Source organism: Camelus ferus, chromosome 1 (assembly GCF_009834535.1).
Source record: "Camelus ferus isolate YT-003-E chromosome 1, BCGSAC_Cfer_1.0, whole genome shotgun sequence".
Classification (NCBI taxonomy): domain Eukaryota; kingdom Metazoa; phylum Chordata; class Mammalia; order Artiodactyla; family Camelidae; genus Camelus; species Camelus ferus.
The window spans coordinates 4,202,675-4,228,396 of NC_045696.1; the positions used below are offsets into that span (position 1 = coordinate 4,202,675).

At 45.3% G+C, this 25,722-nt stretch overlaps 1 protein-coding gene across 1 annotated transcript in view; it reads right to left on the reverse strand.

Moving 5' to 3' along the window:
- The window catches only part of BACE2 (beta-secretase 2), an 82,208-nt gene that overhangs the window by 7,861 nt on the left and 48,625 nt on the right, over window positions 1–25,722 (reverse strand). The window contains exons 6-8 of the mRNA XM_032462364.1: window positions 24,543–24,644; window positions 19,907–20,056; window positions 14,977–15,145 (exon numbers count right to left, since the gene is read on the reverse strand). Of these exons, the coding sequence (XP_032318255.1) occupies window positions 14,977–15,145; window positions 19,907–20,056; window positions 24,543–24,644 (421 nt within the window). The remainder of the gene's footprint in view (window positions 1–14,976; window positions 15,146–19,906; window positions 20,057–24,542; window positions 24,645–25,722) is intronic.

Sequence of the window (25,722 nt, forward strand, 5' to 3'; positions counted from 1 at the left end):
GGATTACTAGCATTTCATTTGTCTACACTAGACTTAACTGCTCCTTTCAGAAGTATAGAATTTGTTTGGCATCCCAAGTTTTACTTGGAAAAAGAAAAAAGTCTCATGACCCATTTACTCATATTTAATTGCAGAAATGAATATATTTAGGTGCCAGAAAATAACATTGCTAAGCATTTAATTTTCCTGTAACTAAAGCCTCAAGATCCTAAGCCCTGCCAAGTAAGATCCTTTTTTACTGAGGAAAGAAAAAGTGGAAAAAAAAAAAAAAAAGGAATAGCAGCCTTGAAAATAAGCTTTAAAACGAGGGAAAAGACAAAGTTGATTGCTTTGCAAAGAGGCTACATTTTCTTGCTACAAATGTGGATTTGGTTGATGTGGATGCATGGCTTTTTCTAAAAGTGCTGGAAGAGAAAAGCAGGGACCAGAGTCTGCAAATACCTACGAACAGAGGGATGCTGGCTGTCAGTTAATCTAGACACCCAAGTGCCTACGGCCAGTCAGCAAATGACAGCCCACGGGCCAGATCTGGTCTGCCAGCTCCTTTGAAAATCAGGTTTTCTTGGAACACAGCCACTTTCATTCATTTACATATTTCCTGCGCTTACTTTTGTGCTGTAACAGCAGAGTGGGGCGGCTGTGACAGAGACCATCTGTCTCGCAAGCCTAAAATATTTACTACCTGGCTCTCCATGGAAGAAGTTTGCCAATACTTAGCCTATAGCATTTAACAAACATTTTAAATAACAAAAAATAACCCCACTCTTCTTATCACAAAGGTAATGCATACTTATGGTAGAAAATTTGAAAATACACATAAGGAAATAAAAACCCACTCATAAATTCACCCAACTCAGAAACAGTCAATAATCACATTTCAGACATAATCATTTTCTAGGTATCAATTTTTTAAACAAAGATGGAATCACGTAGTAATGCTGTTTTGTACCATGGCTTTCACTTTATATGTGATAAAAATAGCTCATATCATTTGATTTTCAACCATGCCACTTCTTTGACTACACAAAAACCGTACTATAGATGTATCAAGTTTGTTTACCAGCTTTGCTTGTGACCATTTACGTGGCTTTCAATATTTCCACCATTATAAACACTGACCTATGAAACATCTTGTATTTAAATCTTTGCCCATATTCTTATTTTTTTCTGAATGAGTTAATAAAGTAAAACCATGGGTCAAAGTACGGTCACTTTTAAGCATCTGGATGTATGCGGACAAATTGCCCATAAGAAAGGCTGAGCCAGTATGTGTGTAACAGGAAAGAACAGATCTGGCTCCGTGTGAGATCTGTCCCTCTGGCTCTAACCCTGTGCCCTGCTTTCCAGGCTTTCTTGCTGGCTCTGCACCTTGTGTGAAAGAGTGTTGCCTTTAGCCTGAAATACACAGACAAACCATTAAAAAAAAAGACCTAAATCAAACTTCTAGAGATTCAACACTGCATTAGGGGAGATGAAAAAACACACTGCATCGTGTTAATAGCAGATAATACACCACAGAAAAAAAGATTAGTGAACTTGAAACCGTAACCGTAGGAACTACTGAAATGAAACACAGAAAGAGCAAAATACTGAAAAAAATAGAAAACCAGTAAACTGTGGGACCACTGAGAGTAATCAGAGAACCTAAATGAGAGGAAGGGATGGGAGACAGAAAAATACTTAAAGAATAACTAAAAAATTTCCAAATTTGATAGAAACTATAAACCCATGGATTCACACGGCTCAAGGAACCCCGAGCACAAGAAATACGAAGCAGACTACACCAGTGAATTGCTGAAAGCCAGGGATAAAGGAAACATTTAAAAGCAGAGAGAGGAAAAAAGACATATGTACAAAGAACAAAGAAAAGGATTACAGAAGATTCCACGTCAGCAGTAAGACAGTTATAAAACCATGGAGCAAGATGTTTACTGGGAGGAGAAACCCTGCCAACCTAGAGTTCTATACCCAAGCAAAACATCTTCCAGAAGTGAAGACAAAGATGTCTTCAGACACACATAAGTGGAAAGAATTCATCACAAGCACATGCACACGCATGCGCGCACACGCACGCGCGCGCACACACACACACACAGAAATAGTACTCAGTCTTAAAAAAGGATATCTTGCTATTTGCGCCACACGGATGAACCTGGAGGACGATGCTAAATGGCACAAGCCGGACAGAAGGACAAATACTGCTTGATCCACTTACATGTGAAATCTCAAAAAGTTGAACTCGATTCAGAGAGAAGAATGGTGGTTGCTAGGGCCTGGGGTGGGGTTAGGAGGCGATGGTGGTCAAGCACCCAAAGTTTCAGTTGTGCAAGATGAGCAGGTCAGGGGTGTAATGTACAGCCTGGTGACTATAGTTGACAATATTGTATCATACACTTGAAATTTGCTAAGAGGGTAGCTCTTAAGTGTTCTCACCAGCACCAAAAACAGAAAAAGAAAAGCAAAGAAACTACTAAGTATGTGAAGTGATGAATATTTTACTTAGCTTGAGTGTGGTCATCATTTTACAACGTACATGTATATCAAAAGTTCAAGCTGTGCACCTTAAATATACGCAGCTTTTATTTATCAATTATACCTCGATAAAGCTGAAAAAAAAGCGAGCAGGCATCACGGCAGATCTGCACTGTAAATGCGCTGAAGGAAACCCTTCAAGCAGAAGAAAAATGGTATCAGGTGGAAAAACAGATTTATGCACAGAAATGAACACTAGAAGTGGTAACTACGGAGGCAACTGTAAAGCCTTTATGTCTAACTTTAAATATTTAAAAAGATAGCTGACTGATTAAAGCAAAAATAATCACGATATACGGGGTGGTTTGTAAGTCACATCTATGACAGTGACAGCACACAGGACGGGGGAGCAGGGACGCACACTGTGTAGGTTCTTTTACTGTAGGAATCGGTAGATGTGACGAAGTGAAGGTGGACGGTACAAACCCTGAAGCCAATAAAATAACACAGCAAAGAGTCACAGCTAATAAACTCGCCGAGGGGAGCAAAATAAAAATACTCAACTCAAAGGAAGGCAGAAAGAGAGACAAAAGTTGGGGGTGGGGGAAGAAGACATGAAGACAGAAAACAAATAGCAGGCCTGTAGACTTACACCCAACCACACCAATCATTGCATTAAATATAAACATTCTAAACTGGGGATTTGCTAACTTTTTCCATAAAGGACCAGGCAGTAAACATGTTAGGCTCTTTGGGTCACATGCCATTTCTGCCACATATTCTTCTTGATTTTTTTAATAACCTTTTAATAATGTAAAAGCCATTCTTAATTCATATACAGGCAGGCTACATGCCAGATTGAGCCTATGGGCTGTTATTTGCTGATGTTTGGCTTAAACAACCCCATTAAAAAAGAGAGATTGTCAAACTAAACAAAAAGCAAGTCCTGATTTTATGCTGCCTACAAGAAACCCACTTTAAGTATAAATACTCAATTATGTTGAAAGTCATCGGATGGAAAAAGACGTATCAGCCCAATGCTGGTGAAAAAGAAACTGGGAGTGGCTGTGTTCGTATCGGACAGAACAGGTCCAGGGCAGAGAGTCCTACCAGATAAACACGGTGATTTCATAATGATAAAATGCTCAGTTCACAAACACATATCAATACTAAATATTTTTGCACCTAATAACAGAATTTCAAAATACATAAAACAAGAATGGTAAAACCGCAAGGAGGAACAGACAAACCCACAAATATAGTCAGATTTCAACACTCTTTTCTCAGTAATAGATAGAACGAGAAGACAGAAAATGCGTAAGGAGATAGACCAGCTGAACGATCCTATCAACCAACCTGACAATTACAGAACACTCTACACACACAGCAGTATATATACACTGCCTGCAAATGCACACGGAACATTTACCAAGATAGACTGTATCCTGGCAATTACGAATTAGTACAAGTTTCAATACATTTAAAAGTATTCAGTTCATGCTAACTATGTTCTCTGGCAACAGTGCAATTTACACTAGATACCAACAACAGAAAGATAGCTGGAAAATCCCTAAATATTTGAAACTAAAACTATAAAAAACACAGGAGGAAATCTTTGTGTCATTGGGTTAGGCAAAAAATTTCTTAGCTCTGACACCAAAAATCACAATGTATGAAAGAAAAATATTGATACATTTTATTTCATCAAAATTAAGAACTTGTCCTCCTTGAAAGATGACGTGAAAAATCTGAAAAGACTGGGAGAAAACATTTGTGGGTCACGTTCCTGATAAAGGATTTATATTCTGAATATAAAGAATCCCCAAAACTAAAAAAATCAGAGGACAAACAACTCAGTACAAAAATAGGCGAGAAATTCTGAAAAGACACTTCACCAGAAAAGACGTGTGGAATGGCAGTAAGCATGAGAAGATGTGTAAGACCTTCAGCTATTAGGGAAATGCAAATTTAAATTAAACCAAAACCTATTAAAATTAAAAAGACTGACCATATCACTTGTTGGTGAGGATGCAGAGGAACTGGAACTCTCATGCTGGTGGAAATGGAAAATGGTACAGTCAACTCTGAAAACCAGCTTGGCAGTTTCTTAGGAAGTGAAACATACCCCTCTCCCATGACCCGGCCATTTCGCTCTTAGGTATTTACTCAGGAGAAGTGAAAATTATGTCCAAGGACTTCTACCTAGCGCTCAGAGCAGCTTTACTTATAATAGCCAAAAATCCTGGAAACAACCCAAAAGTTCAGCAGGTGAAGGGGGGTAAGCCAACTACGACCCAGCTATACAATCGAGCACTGACCCTCAGTAATAAACACGAGTGAACTACAGACGCGTGAAACAAAATGGGTAAACCTCAAAATAACTACTCTGAGGGAAGGAAGTTGGAAAAAGGAATGCACGTTATTCCATTTGTATGAAATTCTACGAAGTAAAAAGTAAGCTATAGTGACAGAAGGCAGATGAGTGGCTACCTGGGTTTGGGGTCAGGGTCAGCGAGGGCTGGGAGGCAGGCAGAGCGAAAAAGGACAAGGACACTGGGCTTGATGAGAACGTATGTCATCTTGTATGTGGGGATGGTTTCCAGGCTGCGCACCTTGGTAAAACTTATCAAATTGTACCCGATAACACAAACTGTTCGTTTTATGCCAATTATGTCATCATAAAGCTATTTAAAAAATCAGAAGAACAAATCAAAAAATATGTCACAGACTAACCTAGGTGATACGACTGCATTTCGGTTAAAAAAGAAAAACAAAACTAACCCCAGCCCTGCTGGGTACCAAGTGGAATGCCCAAGTTTACACATGTTGGCATATATGACACACACACGCACACACCTTCCTCAACTTACGGTGGGGTGGCGTCCCAGTAAACCCAAATGTCATTGAAAATATCGTTAACTCAAAAATGCATTTAATACGCCCAACCTACTGAGCATCCTGGCTCAGCCTCGCCTACCTTAAATGTGCTCAGAACACTTACATTAGCCTACAGGTGGGTAAAATCATCTGACACAAAGCCTATTTTATAACAAAGTGCTGACTGTCTCCTGTAATGTATTGAACACTGTACGGGAAGTGAAAAAGAGAATGGTGGTCTGGGTCCAGAACGGTTGTCAGTGTACTGACTGTTCACCCTCCTGATGGGGAGGTTCCCTGGGACCTGCGGCTGCTGCAGCCCAGCCTCACAAAAGCATCAGTCTGCATAGCGCTCATCTGGGAAAAGATCGAACTTCACAATTCGAAGTACAGTTTCTGCTGAATGTGTATTGCTTTCACACCATCGTCAAGTTGAAAAATCGCAAGTCAAACCCTCGTAAGTCGAGGACCATCTGTACAGATATATAAATACAATAAACCCAACAAAATCAAATTTTCTTTAATGTACATGTACTATTTTTATCATGAAGAAAGTTCTGTATTTTGTTTTGAGTTTCTGAAAACTAGGACCAATTTAAAGTTGTCAGACATAATGCATTGTCTGGAAACAAGAGCATTCTCACATTTGCTTACCAGCTACTCAACGTTGAAGGAAAGTTGATTTAAAATTACTTCTGGAGGGTATTTTCTAGAAATGCCATTCACTGGATGGTCTGCACATTTATTACATATATTATTAATTCTGTGGTCACAGGACAGATTTTAATTTTTCATAGTGGATCTATTTATGAGAGGCCATGGTGTGCCTGTGGCTAAGACCACGGTCCCTACGGTTCAAATGCTAGCTGCCACTAATGAGCTGTGTCATTCTGGTCAAGTAACTTCTTTGCCTCTCAGCTTCCCCATCTGTGAAGATAATAATAGCAGTCTTGTCAATAGACGTTTAGACTTTATACAGTGCCTGGGGTAAGGTCAGTGTTCACTAAGTGTCCACTGTTAATATACTGTTACTTTAAATTTTCATCAAGGTCTTGGGTTAAAATTTTAATTACGTATTTTCCGTCTTGTCTCCTGGAAGGTCAGGATCATTTGGTAATGAATGCCCGGGGAATATATCTCCTTTTACCGACTATAAAAATCATACGGTCAGGTCTTTTCCACCATATCATACAAAATGAAGTGACTTGTCTCCTCGGATGGGTTGGGTGGTTCTGAGATGCTTTTTGAGCAGGTGTGGTTTACGTGTAAGAGTGCCCTGGACCCACGGCCACTCTGCTCTGCGACCGTGTGAAGCCACTTACTCTCCCGAGGCACCAGTGTCCCTTTCTGTAAAATGAGAAAGCAGGGCTGCCTAACCTGTGTCTTGAAGGGTCCTTGGTTTGGGCATCTTTTGGTTATAATTGTAAGTATATGGCAGAGGCATATCTCTGAGACTCTGTTCTTAACAGCTAACTTTCCTATTTTTAGACATGAACCAGTTGATCCAATTTCAACCTGCAGCAGGGAAAAATTCCCAGTGAGACGACTGTCACAATCCACACTGCATCGCAAGTTGTCTAAGCTGAAATCTACAGTTCTTGGGTGCTAAATGTCTCAATCTATAAAAAGGGATGGATGGTATTTCAGAAGCTTTGGATACATTAAGAGAGAGTTGTCAATTTTTACACTCAATTATTTTCCGAGCTATAGGACCCTCGTCCCAGGCAGCAGAGAGGCAGTTCAAAGTGCTCCTGTCCCCAATATCTGTTCCAGGTATGTGAGACCCAGGTTGGCCAGCTCCATGACACACCTTATTTATCTGGCTCTGGTGTGAGACTAGAATAACAAATGTCCGTAGGAGTGGAGGGTGAGTTGAGGAGAAGCAGGGGCAGCATAAGAGAAGCATCTGGAGATCTTTTTTCAAAATACCCATCACCCTCCCACCCACCACCATTCTTATATACCTTGGCTGAAAAAGGAGGTGAGGATGTAGAACGTGCATCCTTTAAAAAGCTCCCCAGGAAATTCTCATCAAAGAGCTCCCACTCACTGCTCTTCCCCTCACCCTGCTCCAAGCCTTAAAGAGAAGCCTAGTCCTACAAGCTAAGTGTTGTCTGACAAACAGATTATTATGAAAACCAAAATAAAGATACTGGGGGAGAAGGGCAGCCCCCCCAAATTTTTCAAGTGCTGGTTTGTGCAAAGCTAGAACTTCCTCCCACTATAACACATAGAGCTGAGGATAAAACAGCCCTCAATTTTAAATATGTAGCTGAGCCCAGAAATAGTCCCTAGGGGTTCCAATAACCAGAGGATGGGGGGGGGGGGCGGTGGACAGAAGACTTGACTCCAGCACCAAGGACAGGGGCGCTAGAGATGGGATGCCAGTGAAGGCTGGCCCAGCAGTGAGGGAGCCAGGAAAACTCTGCCAACAAGGAAGGCGGGCTTTTTCCAAGACCTGAGCAGGGGTGGGAGCTGAGGGCAAGGAAGGCTCTCCCATGAGAAACGGAACCTCCAAACAGACACCTCGAGCATGGCTGGCAGCTAAATTTACACAGTTTGGTGTAGAAATCCTGCACTTCTCATAGTCTGAAACCACTCGACAGGAAAATGCAAAATTGCTTTATAGTAGCATTTTTACAATCCAAACTGCACTGAACTCTCTTGGGTGGGGAAAAAAAAAACACTCTTGCTAAAGATTAAGCTCACAACAAAAAACGACAACCAAGTGAGAAAAACATCCCCCACAAGAGAACAGGCATCAGACACAAAAACAAGCAGATTAGGTTTCATAAATGACAGAAAAGACAACAACCTGCTTGAATTATACAATAGCTGTGTTTTATGCGATTAAAAATTCACTGAAATGCCAACAAGTTTTTTTTTTTAACTAAACCAGCTAATTTGAAAGTTCATAAAGGAAAAGAAAATTAAGAAAGAATAGCACGGAAGTTTTGAATAAAGAAGAATAATGAAATGATTACTTTAAGACATATCAATGGAATAAAATAGGAACTCTAGAATAAATATTTATCTCCCAGTATGGAATTTGGTATGTAATAATAGTGGGGCTTCAAATTAGTGAAGAAAAGATAGATCATTTGATAAACGTTACAGAAATAATCTGGCAGTCACCTTGGGGAAAAAGATTTAATCCATACATTCTATGCCAAGGGAAATCCAACATAAAAGGTCTTAAATATCTCACAAAATAATTTCAGTGAGGACGGTACTGAAAATGGGACATTAAACCCAAGAGCCTTAAAAGACTGATTTATTTAAATGCATGAGAGTAAACATGTTTACACTATAATTCATCATAAGCCAAGTTTAAAAATAATTTATAATTGAAATACGAATTTTACTGTTTTTTTCTCCAAGTGGTTACTTACTCCATTACATAAAGAGAGCCTACAAACTGATACAAAAAACTAATAACCCAACAGGAACAGAAATGGGGAAAAGAGTGGATAGTTCACAGACAAGGAAAAACAAACACCCTTAGATGCATGAAAGGAAACTCAACCTCATCCGTATAAAGTAATGCAACTAAAATTACACTGAGGCAGTCTTCCCCACCTGTCAGATTGGCAAAATCCCCCAAAGCATGACACCACGTTGGTGAGTCTGACTGGAGAAGCAGGCCCTCACATGCCTTAGCGGAGAACTGGTGCGGCCAGGTACAAAGGCGTGTAACCCCGTGCAAGGCCACACGCCACGGTGTCAAGGTTGCAAATGCTCCACCCTTCACCCCAGGAATTCCACTTCTCGGAATCCAACCTAGACGTGTATGTTCTTACTTATGGGCGTATGTAAACGGTGACCACCACAGGGCTGTCATAACAGCAAGATTAGGAACCACTGAAATGTCTATCCATAAGGGTTAGTTAAATAAACAAGGAAACATCCACACAACAGGAGATCATGAGGCTCAAAAAAAACAGTAATGAGGGAAGACTATGTACTTATGTGACTGACTCAGAGAGTGGGGCACAGTATAACTCACTGTGCCTTTCCAATACTGCCCAGCTGCTTTTTAAAATTAAATAAAAAATGATAAAGGAGATAAAGGGAAGCATAAGCCACCACGAAATTATTACAGAACACTACAGAAAAGTAAAACAGTACGTTTGAGAAAGTACAGAATAGTTTCTGGAAATGAACAGCACAGTCTGTGTAATGAAAAGCTCACTGAATAGGTTAAGTAGTAGATGGAATGTAGCTGAAGAGAGAATCCTCCAATCTAAGACGCACCCGAGGAACCTTCACAAGATGCAGCAAAGATACAGAGGAAGGCAGGAACGAAAGGTCAAGGGATGTGGAGGGAATGATGAGACCTCCCCACGTTTACTTCTTCCAGGACATCCAGATGGAGAGACTAGAAAGAATGCGTGTGAGGCAAGAGCGGAGGAGGTGATGGGGAGAATTTCCTAGGGCTGATGGTGAAAACCATGAATTATCAGAATCAGACAGTGAGTCTTGAGCAAGATGAAAAAAGTAAGCTCTATCTAGATACATCACGATGAACATTCAGAACACTGACAGTTACAATAAAAGGAGTCTCAACAGCAACCGGACAGAAGGAGCACGTTGCCCTTAAAGGTGAAACAGCTGAAACTCACCGAGGTCTGTGCATCAGCAGCTGTGATGGCAGGAGATTAAGGACACAGCATCTTCAGAACACTAAGGGAAGACGGCAGACTTAGATCTGCACGCAGCTCAATTATGATTCAAGAGTTGCGGCAAAATAAAATTTACCTTCCACAGACTTTTATAAAAGAAATCCTAAGGTTCATTCTTCAGCAGAAAGAAAATTGCTGTGTAGTGTAAACAACTTGTTTATCCATTCTCTTTTGGAGGACTGTGGGCTGTTTTTCAGTTTGATAAGAGTCACAGTTTCACGTAATTGCTAAATGAAAGCAGCCTTTCGGTTAGTTTTATGAACAAAGCCGCTTCTGGTCAAGTCCGTGGGTGGTCACGCACATGCATCTCTCCTTTGCACACACCTGAGAGCGACCTTGCTGGGTCACTGAGGACGAGTTTGTTTAACACTAGTAGAAAATGTCATTTTTTTTTTCATTCATACTAAACAATTTCAGCAGCTGGGAATCCCTTAACGGAGAATTAGAAGGAGATTCCACAAACCTATCCAGTGCATCATGCTCCGTGGTGCAGTACGATGACTATTCTGATTAAAGTAAGGAAAGAGACAAAAACGTCCATCACCATTTCTATTCAATGTTGCCTCTAAAGGCATCACAGAAGAAAAATAAAAGATATAAAGATATAAACAAAAGATCTAAAATGAGAAATTATTAAAAAAAATGTGTTATTTGCAGATCATGACTGCACTGAATTTACAGACGAACTGGTCACGGAAAATCCAGCAACCGTAACGCTGAGCGGTGAAGGCAAACTGACAGCCTGTGCGCACCACCACGGAGCTCACGGGAATTAAGAAGTAGCAAAAGGCCCAAACCAACCATCCCGTGTTCAGTTGTGAGCACTTCTCCACAGGGACATGGCAGGCAGCTTTAAGGTGGCCCCCGCCAGCCTGCTGCCTGGTGTGCCCTCCTGTGCAGCGAAGCCGCCACCCGTCTGGCCCCAGGGCTGCTCTGTGAGACATGGGAACGGGGCAGCGGGGACAGCACATCGCCCCTGAGATCAGGTTATAAACACCTGCGGTTCTGTGCTGGGGCTCTGTTGGGCGGTCTCTCTCTCTGGGGTCTCTTGCTCTGGGGCGACCAGTGCCCCACCTTGAAGACATTCAGACAGGCCTGTGATGAGTCCACGTGGTGGGAAAAGAGGGCTTCTCCAAACAGCCACGCAAGGCAGCTTGGAGGTGGCCCTTCCAGCCTTCAGGCGGCTGCAGCCTCGCGGGAGACCCTGGGCCGGAGCCACCCAGTTAGACTCCCCCTGGACTCCTGGCCCTCAGCACCTGCACAAGGCCCCAGGATGCTTCTAAATTTGGGGTTAATTGTTACACAGCAATAGATTACCAATCCCTGGGTACTGATAACCACATAGTGAAATTGTAAGTGCACAGTGATTATGAGAAGAACATACACCAATTTCAGGATAAAGAGTATTCCTGGGGAAGGCGGTGCGATGGGGTGTAAGCCATATTTGTTTTTATTTCTGTGACAAAATTTTGAAGAAAACATGACAAAATGTTAGCATTTGTTAAATCTGGGTGCTCCATAAGTGTGTACACAGTACAGGATTTCTTGCAACTTAAAACATTTTGTTATATAAAACATGTTATAACTTAAAAATAAACACTTTTTAAAAAGGACAAAAAAAGGCAGGGCATCTTTTCCATTGACTCTGGTGCTTTAGAACACAGTCTGGCTCCTAATTGCTGTCCTGAGGGAAGTAATTACTTGAACGGCTAAACAATTTGCACTAAAGAGGAGGCATATCATGGAATATTCCCATCGCCTATGAAACCTAACGTTAAGTACCCTGACCTTAAACACAGCTTTAAAAAACAGCAACAAAGAACTTGTATAAGAGCACCTAACAGAGGATTCACGGTGAAACACAGGGAAGAATGCTGCTTTGCTTGGAGATGCTTAATATTAAACTATTTCCAACAGCAATTCACCCGGGAAACATGCGGTGATTATGCTGTCTGCTGATTTAACTACAGTGGACGCTGCAGCAGCTGTTGCCATAGCACCCTTCTGCTTGAGTGGTACTTAACCGGAGAACAGGACTTGGGGGGGGAGTGCTGTAGTTCTTAGATCCTCTGCGTTAACAGAAGGAAAATACTCATAGCTGGGAGCCACAGAGAAAGGTCTCCTTCAGTGATAACCTAACAGACTGAAAGAGTTAATACGCATCTGAAAAGTAAACAGTTACTCGTGACTAAGAAAAAAATGGCAAGCCTCAAGAATGTGGGGAGTCTGTTCACTGATACAAAGTCAAAGAAATCTGCACTGGTATTTAAGAAGATATATTGCAACTTTCCAAATATGTACATGGGGTTGGGTGATTTTATTTACATGGAATATGAACTGACCTAATGTTCCAGATACAATTTTTCCACTTAACATTTCTCTTCTTCTGTTCTCCAAACTGTTATTTTACTTTGTGGGAATAGACAGCGTGTTGGAAGAAGGCTATAAAGCATCACTTAACTGCTTTATTTACCTGGCTCCTATTTGAAGACCACGATTGTGGTAGTTAGAAATAATAACTGAACATACTTCACCTCCCGAATAAATCAGCTGCGATCACCTGGCATCCTGCCTGCACACCCTCCCCTCCCTGGCTCTCCTCCAAACTCCTCAGGTGGTTTTAAATCAGCGAAAGTCTGGTCAGAGCTGAGGCTGCCAGCGCGGTCAGCCGGCATTCCTGCCTGTCCCACAACTCCATCTCATGTTTAGGACTTTTTTCCCATCAAATTCATACTTCTTTTCCTTCACTCCATGGGGGTCTTGGATTTCGCTACAACCCCCAATTTTTGGTTGTCAGTTCTTTCCCTGTCTCATTTTTTAAAAATTATTTTTACCTCCTTCATTGTGGTATGGTTCCTGCACAGTAAACTACACACACTTACATATTTCAGATGTATTCTTTGATGCATTTTGACAGATGGACACACCAATGAAACCACTACCACCATGAGGACAGCTAACATTTCCTTCACTCCCCAAAAGGTGCAATTTTCAAATTCCCAATTTATTAATTCCCCTTTAACCCTGGTACTTTTTTTTTTTTAATGGAGCTACTGGGGATGGAACCCAGGACCTCGTGCATGCTAAGCACACACTCTACCAGTGAGCTCTACCCTCCCCCAAGTATCTCACGTTTCTTAATGGTTCTCCCCCTTAGCATGGTACCAGCACGGCTTTGGGATTTCCTTCTGTTCCTGACCCCAAATCCAATGTCCTGGGATGCTTTCGGGCCTCTGAAACCCCACCTTAGGCGCCGCAGCCCTCCCCGCTTCCCCCTGGGTGCTCCTTCTCCACTCCCCCCACAATTCCGTCTCCTGCACTTCTGTGATTTGCCTTTTCCTCACTGGCTTGGGCTGTTCATCAAAGGACCTGATCCTCCCACTAAACCGTGTGCTGTGTCAACACTCCACTTCAAGCATGCTGCTAACTCTGCAGGCATTTCCAGGTGGACGGGGGTTAACCGTCCTATCAACTTTATTGGTCTCTCCTGGTTTCTCTGGAGATCCACCTAGTCTTCCAGCTGGACTTTGCAGAATAACACTGCTGGGTCACCCTCATACCATCTCTCCAAAAAAAATTCCATGGGGGCAGGAGGGATAAATTGGGAGTATGGACTGAACAGACGCACACTGTTGTCTACAAAACAGCCAAACAGCAAAGGTCTACTGTGTAACACAGGGAACTATATTCAGTATCTCGTCATAAGCTATAGTGGAAAAGAATCAAAAAAGAATATATATACCCCCCCACACACACACACCAGACATACGTATAACCCAATCACTTTGCTGTACCCCTGAAACTAACACAGCACTTGCAAATCAACTGTGCTTCAGTTAAAAGAAAATACTATGAGAAGAACAGGCTCCTTGTTCTCATTATTTCAGGACTTCGGGAGATAACAATGACAGGTGTTTACTTCTTATTTCTCACAGAGGCTATTATCTTTGAGGAAAAAGTACACACAGCTTATCTATGAAGTTTCTATTTATTCATCTTGCTTTCACTGTCAGAAACCTGAAATTCATCCCCAAGGTCCCACAGAGTATTTTCACTGCTGGTATGAAGTGCCGTTTTAAGTTTAATGTGAGAGATAATTGTAATAACTAACGTTTATTGTGTATTTGCCATGTGCCAAGCACTGGGCTAAAAGTTTGCCATGGATCGAGGGAAATACAACATTATCAGAGACCGGCCAGAGCGATGCTTTGCCACACAGCAGAGAGACGGAGCCTGGTCAGTTTCAACAGGGGGCACAGGTCCCGGGCCAGTGGCTCCTTCCCATCGCTGATGCAGGGCAACTGTCCTATGTGCGCCCTTCTGGTGTTGCCGGGGAAAGACCCTAACCCTTCCCCACAGCATCTAGGAATACTGAGAGCTGGGGGCCTTTGACATTCATGCTTCAGCAGAACAGAGGTACACTCACTGCACCTAAAACAGAAACCACAGTCCCGCCCAAAGTGATGAACCCAGAACAGGCTGTATGGCTTTTCTCTCTCGGTAGGGCGGTATTCCAGCCCAACGCTCACTCTTACGTGGCTGAATGGAGGCTGAAAATTGCGTGCACGAGGCTGCCTTTCACAGCAATAATGATGTATTAATATTGGTTAATTTACTGTGACAAATATACCGTACAAATATAAACTGTTCTATGGGAAATTGGGGGTGGGTGTATGGGAACTTTGCACTCTTAACAATTTATCAGTAAATCTAAAACTATTCTAAAATTAAAATTTTAATTCAAAAACAAACAAACAAGTTTGCCATGGATCATTCTCGCCCGTTCCTCTCTGCAATCCCATGGTACATTTTATTGATAAGACTAATCGCTGATCGCAGGTATGACGAAATAACTCAGCGACAACTGATTTGTCCCTAAGAGTTGCTTACACCTGGCATGAAGCGCCCTCGTCGGGCCTCCCCGCCCGACGCGAGCATCGCTCACCTGCACAGGGGCTGCCTGCAAAGCCCACCCGCTTCCGAGCTCTGTCAAAGACCACGTAGAAGCCCTCCATCACGGTAGCACCGATCACCAGCGCGTTCGTGGACGGCGAGATGCCGAACCGGTAACATTCATAATTCAGGCCAGCCCCCATCATGGGCTGGATGTAAAGCTGTTTAGAGGGAAAGAGGAAACAAGAAACACGAATCAGGCAGTGTCACAACACCGTTGGGGCTGCAGTGTGCTCAGACTCTCCAGGGCGCCCTGGGTCACCTGCCTCACCTGTAAGCATCAGAGAACTCCAGGGCTCTGTCCTCCCCTGTCTTCCCTCCCCGGGACCCAGCAGCCCCACGGCCCTCTGCACCTTCCCCGTGCACTGTCTCCAGTCGAGACCTTTGCTGCCATAGCTGTAACTTTTATGTCTACTTGCCTACTCACCCCTCAACTGGCATCTCAAAGGTAACATCTGAAAACCTGAACTCTGGAAATCCCCTGCCCCCACCCAGATCTGCTCTCCTCTCAAGGTCCTGTGTCTCAGTAAGTCCATGACTCACCCAGTTACTCAGACCCCAGGGCACTGGTCAGTAACTCTTACCCTACCTCAAAGCCCTGGCCAGAGTCTGCAGGGCTTCCTCTGAAACTGAACCTGAATCTGACCACACCTGCCATCTCCATCACTGCTCCCCTGGTCCTCTTCTCTCAGGAGCTACTGCAGGGGCCCCTAAGTGGCCCCAGGATGCCATCTTTTCAAAGTGATCATGTCACTTTCTGCCAAAGAGAATTTCCCAAGTAGGCAGCATGACAGAGGTAGGGTGGTTTCCTCAGTAAGAGAGAGAGACCATCACAATCAGAGAGGATGCAGCATCACCAGAGGAGGAGTCTGACCCGTGCGGGGACCATTTCTGGCACGTTCCATGCAGTGTTCAATACACACAGGGTGTGGCCCTTGAGATTCCCCTAGAAGCAGAAGTCTTTGGGGAAATGAGTCAAAACTTAAAGCAATCAGCGGGCAAATCAATTATCATGTCAGGAATAAAAATCTCTGTTTAACAGCCAAGTGTTCAAAGTTAGGGAGTTAGGAGAACAGAGTGGCTTAAGAAGACAAAATGGCAAATATTTTTTTAAAAAGTTAAAAAAAAAATAAAGTGCAAAATAAGTAGGAAAAAGGGACATTCTTGTAATGATTAGTCCTAAAGGGCAAAAGCATCAAGAAAGACTTGGAGGAAAAAGCTGAGATTCTCCAAGCAGCCAAGAATTCTAGGACTTGCGGCTGGAGGGTGAGGGGTGGTGGTTTTGGGGGGAGCAGCAGGGAGGGGCTGCCCTGTGATGACCGAAGGAGAGGATGCTGTGTAGGGGGCAAGGTGAGGATGGGCCTGGCAGGGCAGAGCGCTGGGCATCAGGACTGGGAAGCACAAGAACAGTAAATCTGAGCAGAAAAGGCAACCAGGCGTTGTGCTGCAGAAAAGGTCTGCGATCAAACTGACACACGAAGAAGATGACGGTCATTGCACTTGCCACTCACAGGGAGATGAGCAAGGACCCACTGGGGCGGAACCTGGAGTCATTGGTCCCCACTGGACATCAAGAAGCGGCCGTACCCAGGGGCCGGTTCCAGTGGTTAGAACCCTGCACTGACTGGCACATCTGCCTGTCAACCCCTCTTCAAGACAAGGGCTCATTCTAGTCTTCACTGTATCCTTGGCACCTAGTACGTGCTGGGCGCACAGTAGGGCCTCAGTAAACATATGCTAGATTGATGAATGATGCCAAGCTTGGTCGGTGTGATGAAACAGACAACTGCTCCTGAGGGTCAACATCAACCAGGGTAAGGTGGCAGATGTACTCAGCTGCCGCCGAAACATGTGCACTTCGGGCTCTGTAAGCAGGGACCAGGTACGTGTGCGCACACACAGACACCACCTCTGAGTGAACAAATTTCATAATAAAACCCCCCAAATTGCCAAATACAACGCAACCAATGACACTGATGCAAACACCATGCAAACTGTTTGTATCTTTCCCCCGTCCTCTGTGTGTCCTCGCTGACTTCCAATAAAAATTCCAGACTGCAAATTCTGCACCACGACGGGAAAGCTTCAGTGTTGCTGGTTCTCAGAATAAAAATGCCTGCCTTAAAACCAAAATAGCACAAAGAGACAAAGCCGTGGTACTGAGACTGAAACTATGTTACGTTTTTAGGATTATGTGGAAAAAAACCCCAGAATCTGCCTGGGGGCTGGGGCTGGGGCTGGGGGCTGCGTTTTTAAACAAGTCAAACAGGATTCAGCCCATGTGTTTTGGGCAAATAGTGCAGGGGCAGAGACACTGTGTCTTTTGTCATGGCTCTTCTGGGCACTAGCAATCCTTGGTCCGCCTACTGCTGCTGATGCCCGAGTGCTTCTGGGCAAGGGCCTTGTTCTAAAACGCTGGTGATAAGCAGGCCTGATCGCTGCCCTGGATGCTAGGAGGGCTTCAGTTGGGCGGAAGTGCGGTGCTGGGAGGGCGCCCGCAGCACTGCCCCCGTGGGGTATCGCTGGGGATGCGGAGCTGGTGGGCTTCTCCCCAGGTGATGGTTCACAACTGCCTGTCACGATGAATAAGAAATCAGGAAAACAGAGGGGAAAGCAGATTTTTAAAGACTGAAAATGTGGACATGTCAAAGTCAACCCAAAAAATATCTACAGTCTCATAAGTGAGAACAGAACTGGATTCTTATGCAGAGATATGCAAATTAAATGCAAAACTGCCAACCCTCCCTCATTATACGGTTACACTCACCCAGTGCTCGTCCTAAAAGGGGCTGACGGTCCCCAGTGAACCTTCAGCTCTGATGGCTGCTGCCTGCCCTGGACGTAGTAACCGATCTCCCCCTGAACGCCTGCCTCCTCCTGCTTCTTCTGAGTCCCTGCCTCCGCTGACCAGCACACATGCCATTTACTCTCCAGTCCACAGTCACCTGTGTCCTCAGGCTGGGTTGTAACTTCCGTTACAAACTATTGATGAAATAATGTCCACATTTTGCTCTTCGACTGACCAAAATTTAATCACCAAGAGCACATTATTTTAAAGATGCTGAAAACACATCACTCTAATAACATCACTCTATGCTGGGTTGTTCATCCAAGGATACTGCAGGCTTCCAAAAATGCCTTTGGCAGGGATTACTATTTCTCCTTTACAGTTAAAGAGACAGACAGAAAGGGCTAAGTGATTTGCTCAAAGTTACAGTGTGAGTCAGGAGCAGTGCTGAGAATATAACTCAAGCCTCCAGCTCTCAGCATATGTGTCCTCTGTTGGGCTGTATTTCTCCTAAAGCTTTCAATCCTTTCCCCAACAACTCTCCATTTCTGGAACATACTTCTCCACCCATAAAGTTGAGAACAGGGAAGAGGCAATATTATCATCTACCTTTTTCTTCCAAAATGGTTCCTCCCTCCCTATCCCCCAACCCCACTCCTTTATCCCAAATTCACCAAACTGCAACCAAGACACATTGCTCTCCCACAAACACCATCACATGGCTGTGTGAGGGAAGGAAATCTCATGACTGTCATCTTCAAGGAATTAATAATTTAATGGAGGAAGAAATAAAAGTGTATGTGTGTGTATATAAAGAAAAAAGACGTCAAATGAAAAAGGCAACAGCATAAAATTATACCCTAAAGATATGATTCCACGCCAGAAGAGTAAACTAGGAGACACGCATTATGACTTTGAAGGGCGAGCTCACAAATGGGTCATTCTCCTCAGCGGATGTTCAACAAAGAGGGGTTGTTTGAATTGGGTCTTAAAGGATGGGAAGAATTTAGACACGCAGATGGAGTGGGGAGGAGACAGCATTTTAGGCAGAGGGGTTGGTGGAAGCAAAGGTTAGGAGATGGAGGCGGCACCCAGAGCTGGAGAACAGCCACCAAGAATGGACGGTCAAGGGCAAGCAGGAAATATGTTGGAGAGCCAGGAGGGATCCCATGAGGTCACTGAAAGCCACACTGGCCAATGAGGCCTCCGGGGTTTAAGGAGCGGGGCTGAGCGTGCTGCGGCTTAGGAAGATGAATCTGGGAATAGTTTCAAAAGGAAGAGGGGGGGTGGCATGCATGGAGGACACACTAGAGGGTCCTGAAATGGTAGTGGGTGGGGGGCATGGAAATGGAAAGGAGGGGGATGTAGTGAGACGTGTGACTCAAGAAGATGGAATTTGGTCTATTTGACCAGATGCTTAGGATGAAGGAGGAGTTGATGATCTACTGAATATGGAGAAAAAAAAGTCATCTCTGAGAATCCAGTTTTAATCTTCACTTAGAAATAAATCAGAACTAAACATATATGGGTGTGACTGTAGATACTGCAAAAATGCGCTCAATTCTTTATGTTTCTGTGGACCCACACCCTTGTGATGTGACTCTGCAGTTCTTTCCATGGAGGGGCGGCATCTATCTTCTCACCTTGGGAGTCTGGGCTGCCCTCGCCTGATTTTGGAAACACCATGTAAGAGATGGTGGCCAGTGCCAGGTCTAGACTTCAGGGACCCCTGTGTGTTTCTTCTTTCTCCCAGGACTCTCCCAGCACTGTGCGAGCCAGCCGGTGCATGATGAGAGCCAATGGCCCCATCACGCTATCAGCCGAGCCACCAGATATGCAACTAAGGCCATCTGAGACCATCCTAAACCGAGACCAGCCTATCCCTGGCCAACTACCAGCTGCCCAGAGACATGTGAGCAAGCCCACTGAGGCCAGCAGACCTGCCCAGACTCGGAGCAGAAATAAAGCTCACAGATTAAAATAGCCAGCTTTCGAGGTTGTTTGTTACACAGCATTCTCGTGGCAAATGCTCTCTAATACAGGTGCAATATCCCAATATGCCCATCTTGCATGAAGTGCTTTACTTTTGCACGGTCTGTGTTAGAAAGAGAAAAGCACAAATCCAAGTTCATACCTGAGGCAGGATAGTTAGACGGAAGGATCTGCTGGAGTTCTCGTCTCTCAGGTAGATGGAGATTTTGGGGAAGTAAGACCAAGGTGTATCAGAATTTGCCCAGCATGCCAGCTGGGACCCAGTCCAGAAACCATCAGAGAATTCTGGAATCTAGACAAAACAAGATCATGCGACAAACAATGACTAGTCTGGCACATCAACAGGAAGCAGCTCTCAGCTCTCCTCGTCACCTCGCCAGATGCCCACAGCGATAAACAATGCTTAATTTGGACAGCGAAGCGGAGACATCAGTCCTCTGGAAGAGTGATGGTGATGACAAAAATCACAATTACTAAAATTACTGAGACATGCGGAAGACTTACTGGTATTAGGCACTGCTATAAGCACTTTGCAGCAATAATTACTTTAATCCTCAAACACCCGAATCAGTGCAGTAACAGTATCCCCTCCACTTTACAGATGAGGAAACCAAAGCACAGAGAGGTGAAGTAACTTGTCCAAGGTCACACAGCAGTAGGCAATGACCTCTAAAGAGAAGAGAGACCAGATCTTCAGTGTGGCTGCTTATCACCTCTCCTCTGAATTCCCTGAGCCCAGCGAGTTTCCTCCTGTGTGCATTCTCTGTTCTCCTGGACCATCTTTCTCCTCCTCCAGATCTCAGCTCTGATGCCACCTTGCCCAGGGAACCCTCCTTGGCTGCCCCAAAATATGCTGGTACCTCACCATGCAGCTCTCCTCCTTGGCCTTTCTCCTTGCAGCAGCTATAATTCTACATTCATTGGTGTAATTGGTTAGCTTTTGTTTCCTGCACTCGAATCCGAATCCTCTAAGGACTCAGGTCTGCTGTCCGTCACCCCATTCCCTTTCCATAGTCCTAACCGCAGCCCACAGGAAACACTCAGGTAGTGTTTGTAGGGGAAAAAAAAGAATGGCCAAGAACACAGAATGTCCACCTGCCCCTCTCATCAGGGGGCTAGGAGTGCGAACTAGCTTGTCCACTAGTGGCTGAATCTGCAAGTTTTTACGTGTTGCTGCTGTGCCAGCTCACCAAGCCCAGGGAAGTCTCCCGAGCAGACCTGCCCTGTGCCTGCCGGCTCCCAGACGCAGGGGCTGTGTTGAATGTGCCTCTTTGAACACATGCTGCACAGAGCCCTGCTCAGGTCGGAACTAAAGGAGCATGAGTTGGGGGGGAGCCAGGAAAGCAACGTGATGGGCGGAGCTAGGAAGGCGTGTGATGGGCGGGGCTAGGAGAGCACGTGATGGGGCGGGGCTAGGAGAACACGATGGGTGGAGCTAGGGGAGCACGGGATGCGGGTGTGGGCCGGAGCTAGAAGACTACTGACTGGGAGGCAGTGCTGTCCCTCAAGGTCCCTGAGGAAGAAGCACACGAGCTGAGCTGAGGGGCGGGTGGGCGTCAGGGAGACGTGGTGGGGGCGGGTGGGCAGAGCAGGGAACCTGCCCCGCTGGACAACACGATGACCGCCAGGGAGGCTGGCGCTCAGGACAGGAAGGGGCGGGAGGTGAGGCGGGGAGGGACGCACAGGCACCATCATGCATCCACCCGAGATCATTTATCAGGGATCTGAGTTCGGCAGCACGTTGTGGGTGATGAAGGCGCCCACGTGGTATTTGTGTCTGTCACTGGTTCTCTGAGTCTGACCTCCAGGGAGTCGGCCCGGGCTGGACAGACACATTTGAGAGTCAGTGACCCGGGGTGGGAAGCGATGGTTTAGCCGAGGATGGGGTTGCTTAGGAGAGGCTACAAAAAGAAGAGAGGGGCGTAGGCCCCACCCTGAGAAACGGGCCGGCCCGCAAAGGAGACGTCCCCCTCCCCCACAAGAGGAGCAGGGACCGGAAGAAGTCCGGGAGGAGGGTGCTTCGGAAGCGGAGAGAAGAGGTAAGTCAGGTAGGCAGGGCTGCTGCGGAGGTCGAGGGGGACAGGAACTGGTGTCTCTGGATGAGTATGAGTGAGAGCTGCCTGCTGCGGGGCCGCAGGGCAGGTGCTGCCTCCCTGCCGGGGGCGGATGACGGGGAGAAGGCGCCCTGCGGGCTCTTCACCCATCCTGGGTTCTCCACTGAAACTGTCACTGCTGATCTGTGAAGTCTCTAATGCTGGCCTTAATACAGCTCCACCTTTTATAAGCATTAAGTAGGTCTGAAATATGCATCACAGGGAAGAACCCCTTGCGGGATGAGTTGGTAAGCGGTGGGGCAGTCATTTTGCTGGATTCCAAGAAGAGCTAAGTGTGGTGGGCTCAGAGCTCAGATTCCCAGATGAAGAATGAGGCTCAGAGGGGCCAAGTAATTTGCCTAAGGAGCACAGCTCAGGACTGGATGGGGGACCATCTGGAAGACCTCCCTGGGGGCTAAGCTTCATGCCCTGGGGGGACAGTTTTGACACTCGGATCACAGTTTAACGTCAGAAGTCAGCTTTCAGAAGGTGTCATCCTGCTCCAGGGTTTTACAGATGGAGAAGGGTCCTGAGCCACGAGGGTGCCACAGCTGGGTAGGAAGGGAACCCAGATTCCCACCAAACACAAAACTCCCTGCCAGGTACAGCTCAAGATACAGACCAGTAAACCATTCATTTCTAAAATCCCATCTGAAAAGTCCAGGCCCAGAGTCAGAGCCCAATATCTGTACTGCGTTTAACTCCCCGAAGCCACTTCTTTCCTAACTAGAAAAAGAAAAAAAAAAACAACCCAAGCCAAGAGAACTGGTTGAGATGACGCCAGCAGAGAGAGAACAGGAGCATCTTTGGTCCATCACACGATGAGACAGAGACAGCACCCACCCTCGTGGAGCCCCCTGCCCAAGACAGACAGCCTCTCCAGGCTTCTCCTTCCTGATGCAGGCACTGAAATCAGAGGATAATTTTAGACAAGGCAAACAGATTTCATCATCTTGTTCCTTCTACCTCGTGCTTTTTTTTTTTTTCTTCACAAAGTCAGTCACTGCTGAACACATGCTTCGCTGACCTCAGAAGTGCTGGCACCCCTCTGCCACAGACCCCCATCCCACTGAAGTCCCAGACTCTGCCCAGGCCCGGGCTGGTCATGGGCTTGTTGGAGTTCCACACTGATGCTGTAAGCAAGCATGCCCTTGGGATGGTTGTAAAACATTGATAGCTTGGAATATTTAATTGGAAGATGCTCTGGCTGAACTACAACGGTGTACACCAGAAACTGACACATTGTAACTGACTATACTTCAATTTAAAAACATTCTGAAGATGCTCATGTTAATTTTGCTGAGGACCTTTTTAATATCGGAGAAAACCAGCCTATTGCTTTGCATTTCCAGCACCGTCTGCTTTTCAGCCAGTGTTCTAAATTTAAGGAACTAAAAAAGTTACCTGTCTTTTTTTTTTTTTTTCCTGATTCAGCAGATATCAGACAAGACAGCAGTTGGCTCTGGCTTTTTGGTCCACTGCTCTCTTGAGCTTTTAGTTCACGGAAGACCTCGGTGTTGCCTCGTCTTGATTTGCCCCGCCCTCATCCTTTGATTCGCCTGCTGCTCGGCCCACAGCCGTTTTAGACTTTTGAGGTTTTGGCCAGGGACGACCACAAGCCCACTCTTCCTCCCCTCGTCCCCTGTAACATAGCACCTGTAACAAAGCAACCGCTGTGCATCTTCTATCAATTGTTCTTTGAATTCGGCCAGCCCAGTGGAGTAGTGGGACTGTCAGCACCAGGATAAAGACTTCATGCAGGAAACACTCAGTTTGGTGATCTTGCAAGAGTGGTCCTGCGTGAACAGATGCTCATGAAAGTGCCCAAGAAGCCAAGAGAAATGCTTCTCTTGCGTCCAAGCAAATAGTAGTAGCACTGTGGTTTGGGTGTTAGGTAGAAGCTCTTCTTAACTGCATGCCCATCATACCAGGCTTTTACCCTCAACCCTCCTAACAACCCTATGATGAGAACACAGAGGCTCTCGGGGGGCATGAACCCCTCCCAGACACTCAGCTACTACGTGGCAGAAACTAGACCAAATTCCATTCCTCTGCCCCGGAGGCCTTGGTCCTTCCAATCAGTCAGTATCTTATGGTCCATCCTTTTGCACTGAACTAACTGGAAAGTTGGGGTCACACTGGGAACACTGTTAACCAGGCCCTCAAAAGGCATGTGGTCCTTGACCATGATTTTAACTGTATTTCAAACCATGGCCATAAAGTAATGATTACATTGGCAGACTGACCTTTGTTTTCTGTGAATCACGTTCTTTTACAGAAGTAGGAATTAAAATCCCAGCATGGCTTGAATGAAAGTCAAAAAAGGAGTACAATTTTTGGTTTGTTTTAAAGGCTACAAACATATTCCTGGTTTACTACTTACTTGAATATAGTGTATTACCAAGGGTTTTCCCCCCCCACCTTAGATTAAAAAGTGCTATAGCAACTAGACTATTGCTCGAAATACTGAAAAGCCTTGCACCTTCAGATCTGAGTCCTCTGAGGTTGAAGTGAAGGCATGACTGGCTGGTTAACATCAAAGAATAAGACTGTGAACTTAATAAGTAATAGTTGAAAAAAAACCCCAAATCCTCAGAGGCTGTTAGAATACATGGTAGTACTCCCCAGTATGCGGTCATGACCTGGTGTGACCTCCGAGATTCGTCAAGCATCTTGAGGACTCACCAGAGACGTGCTGGCCACGGCGTCCACCACGGCATTGAACACTTTCTGGGGCAGGCGCAGCAGTGTGGTGCCGCTGTCCACGATGGCCTTGTCCGCGTTATACTAGAACCAGGGAGAGGAGGTGGGGAGAAGGCACGTGAGGGACCTGGCACCCACCTCGATGCACGGCTCTAGCCTGCCATCCCAGGACATCGGTTATAGACAACCTTGGTGGTCATGGTCCCTCCTTGGTTCACTTCGTATTCTCATAACTTGGGGAGCCAAGGACTCTCCAGCCCAACATTCTCCCTTCACAGATGAAGAAACTGAGGCCAGGAGAGGGAAGTGATGGGACCAAAATCAACAGCCCTCCTAAGACAGAGCATTGCTCTTATTCAGAGGTGCCCAGATTCCTTGTCAGGGATCCCCCAAAGACAAAGTTTTATCTTTAGAGGCTGAAATGACACACTAAATGCCATTTATACAAATCATGCAAAATCAACTCTCTACTCCCCTAATGGAGACACAGGAAGAGGAAGGGCAATTTTTCAATAGACTCTCCCAGATTTGCATTTAGAATGGGACCAAAGCCACGTTCAGGAGGAGAACCTCGCACACACGCAGGCATTGCCAGCCCTGTCCCCGCCTCAGTCTTTCTTCATGTAGTTGAGTGAGATGAACAGAGGTCAGTGGGCCAATCCCAGAGAAGCCACTCCAACCTCTAGGGACATAACCATATGAACAAGGCTGCCCAGGAATGAAATGGGTCATGGGCAACTCCATCCTCCTGCTTCCAGGACAAACCCAGGAGTCATGTGACCAAATACGCCAATCAGGCCAAAATGAAATAAGGATTTGTTTAGGTAGCAGGTGGCAAGAGGGAAGAATTTTGAGAAATTGACATAGAGCAATTGATTCGTATGCTTTTCAAATGTAAAGCTAACTGCAGTTTAAAAACAAGTTCAGTGTAGATATGATCTAGTTTGTTCACAAAATTATCGCATTTGTATGTGGAAGAGAAGCTAGCACGCCGAAACGCTGGGACGGGGCATTCTGGGTTGTGTCGTCTGCTCTGCTGGGGTGTGGCTGGTGGACTGGCGGGCAGGAAAGAAACAAGAATATAGGATCAAACTTCCAAATACCTGCTTATATTCTCCAGCACACCCTCTCACACACACACACATACACGTGGATTTTGTGC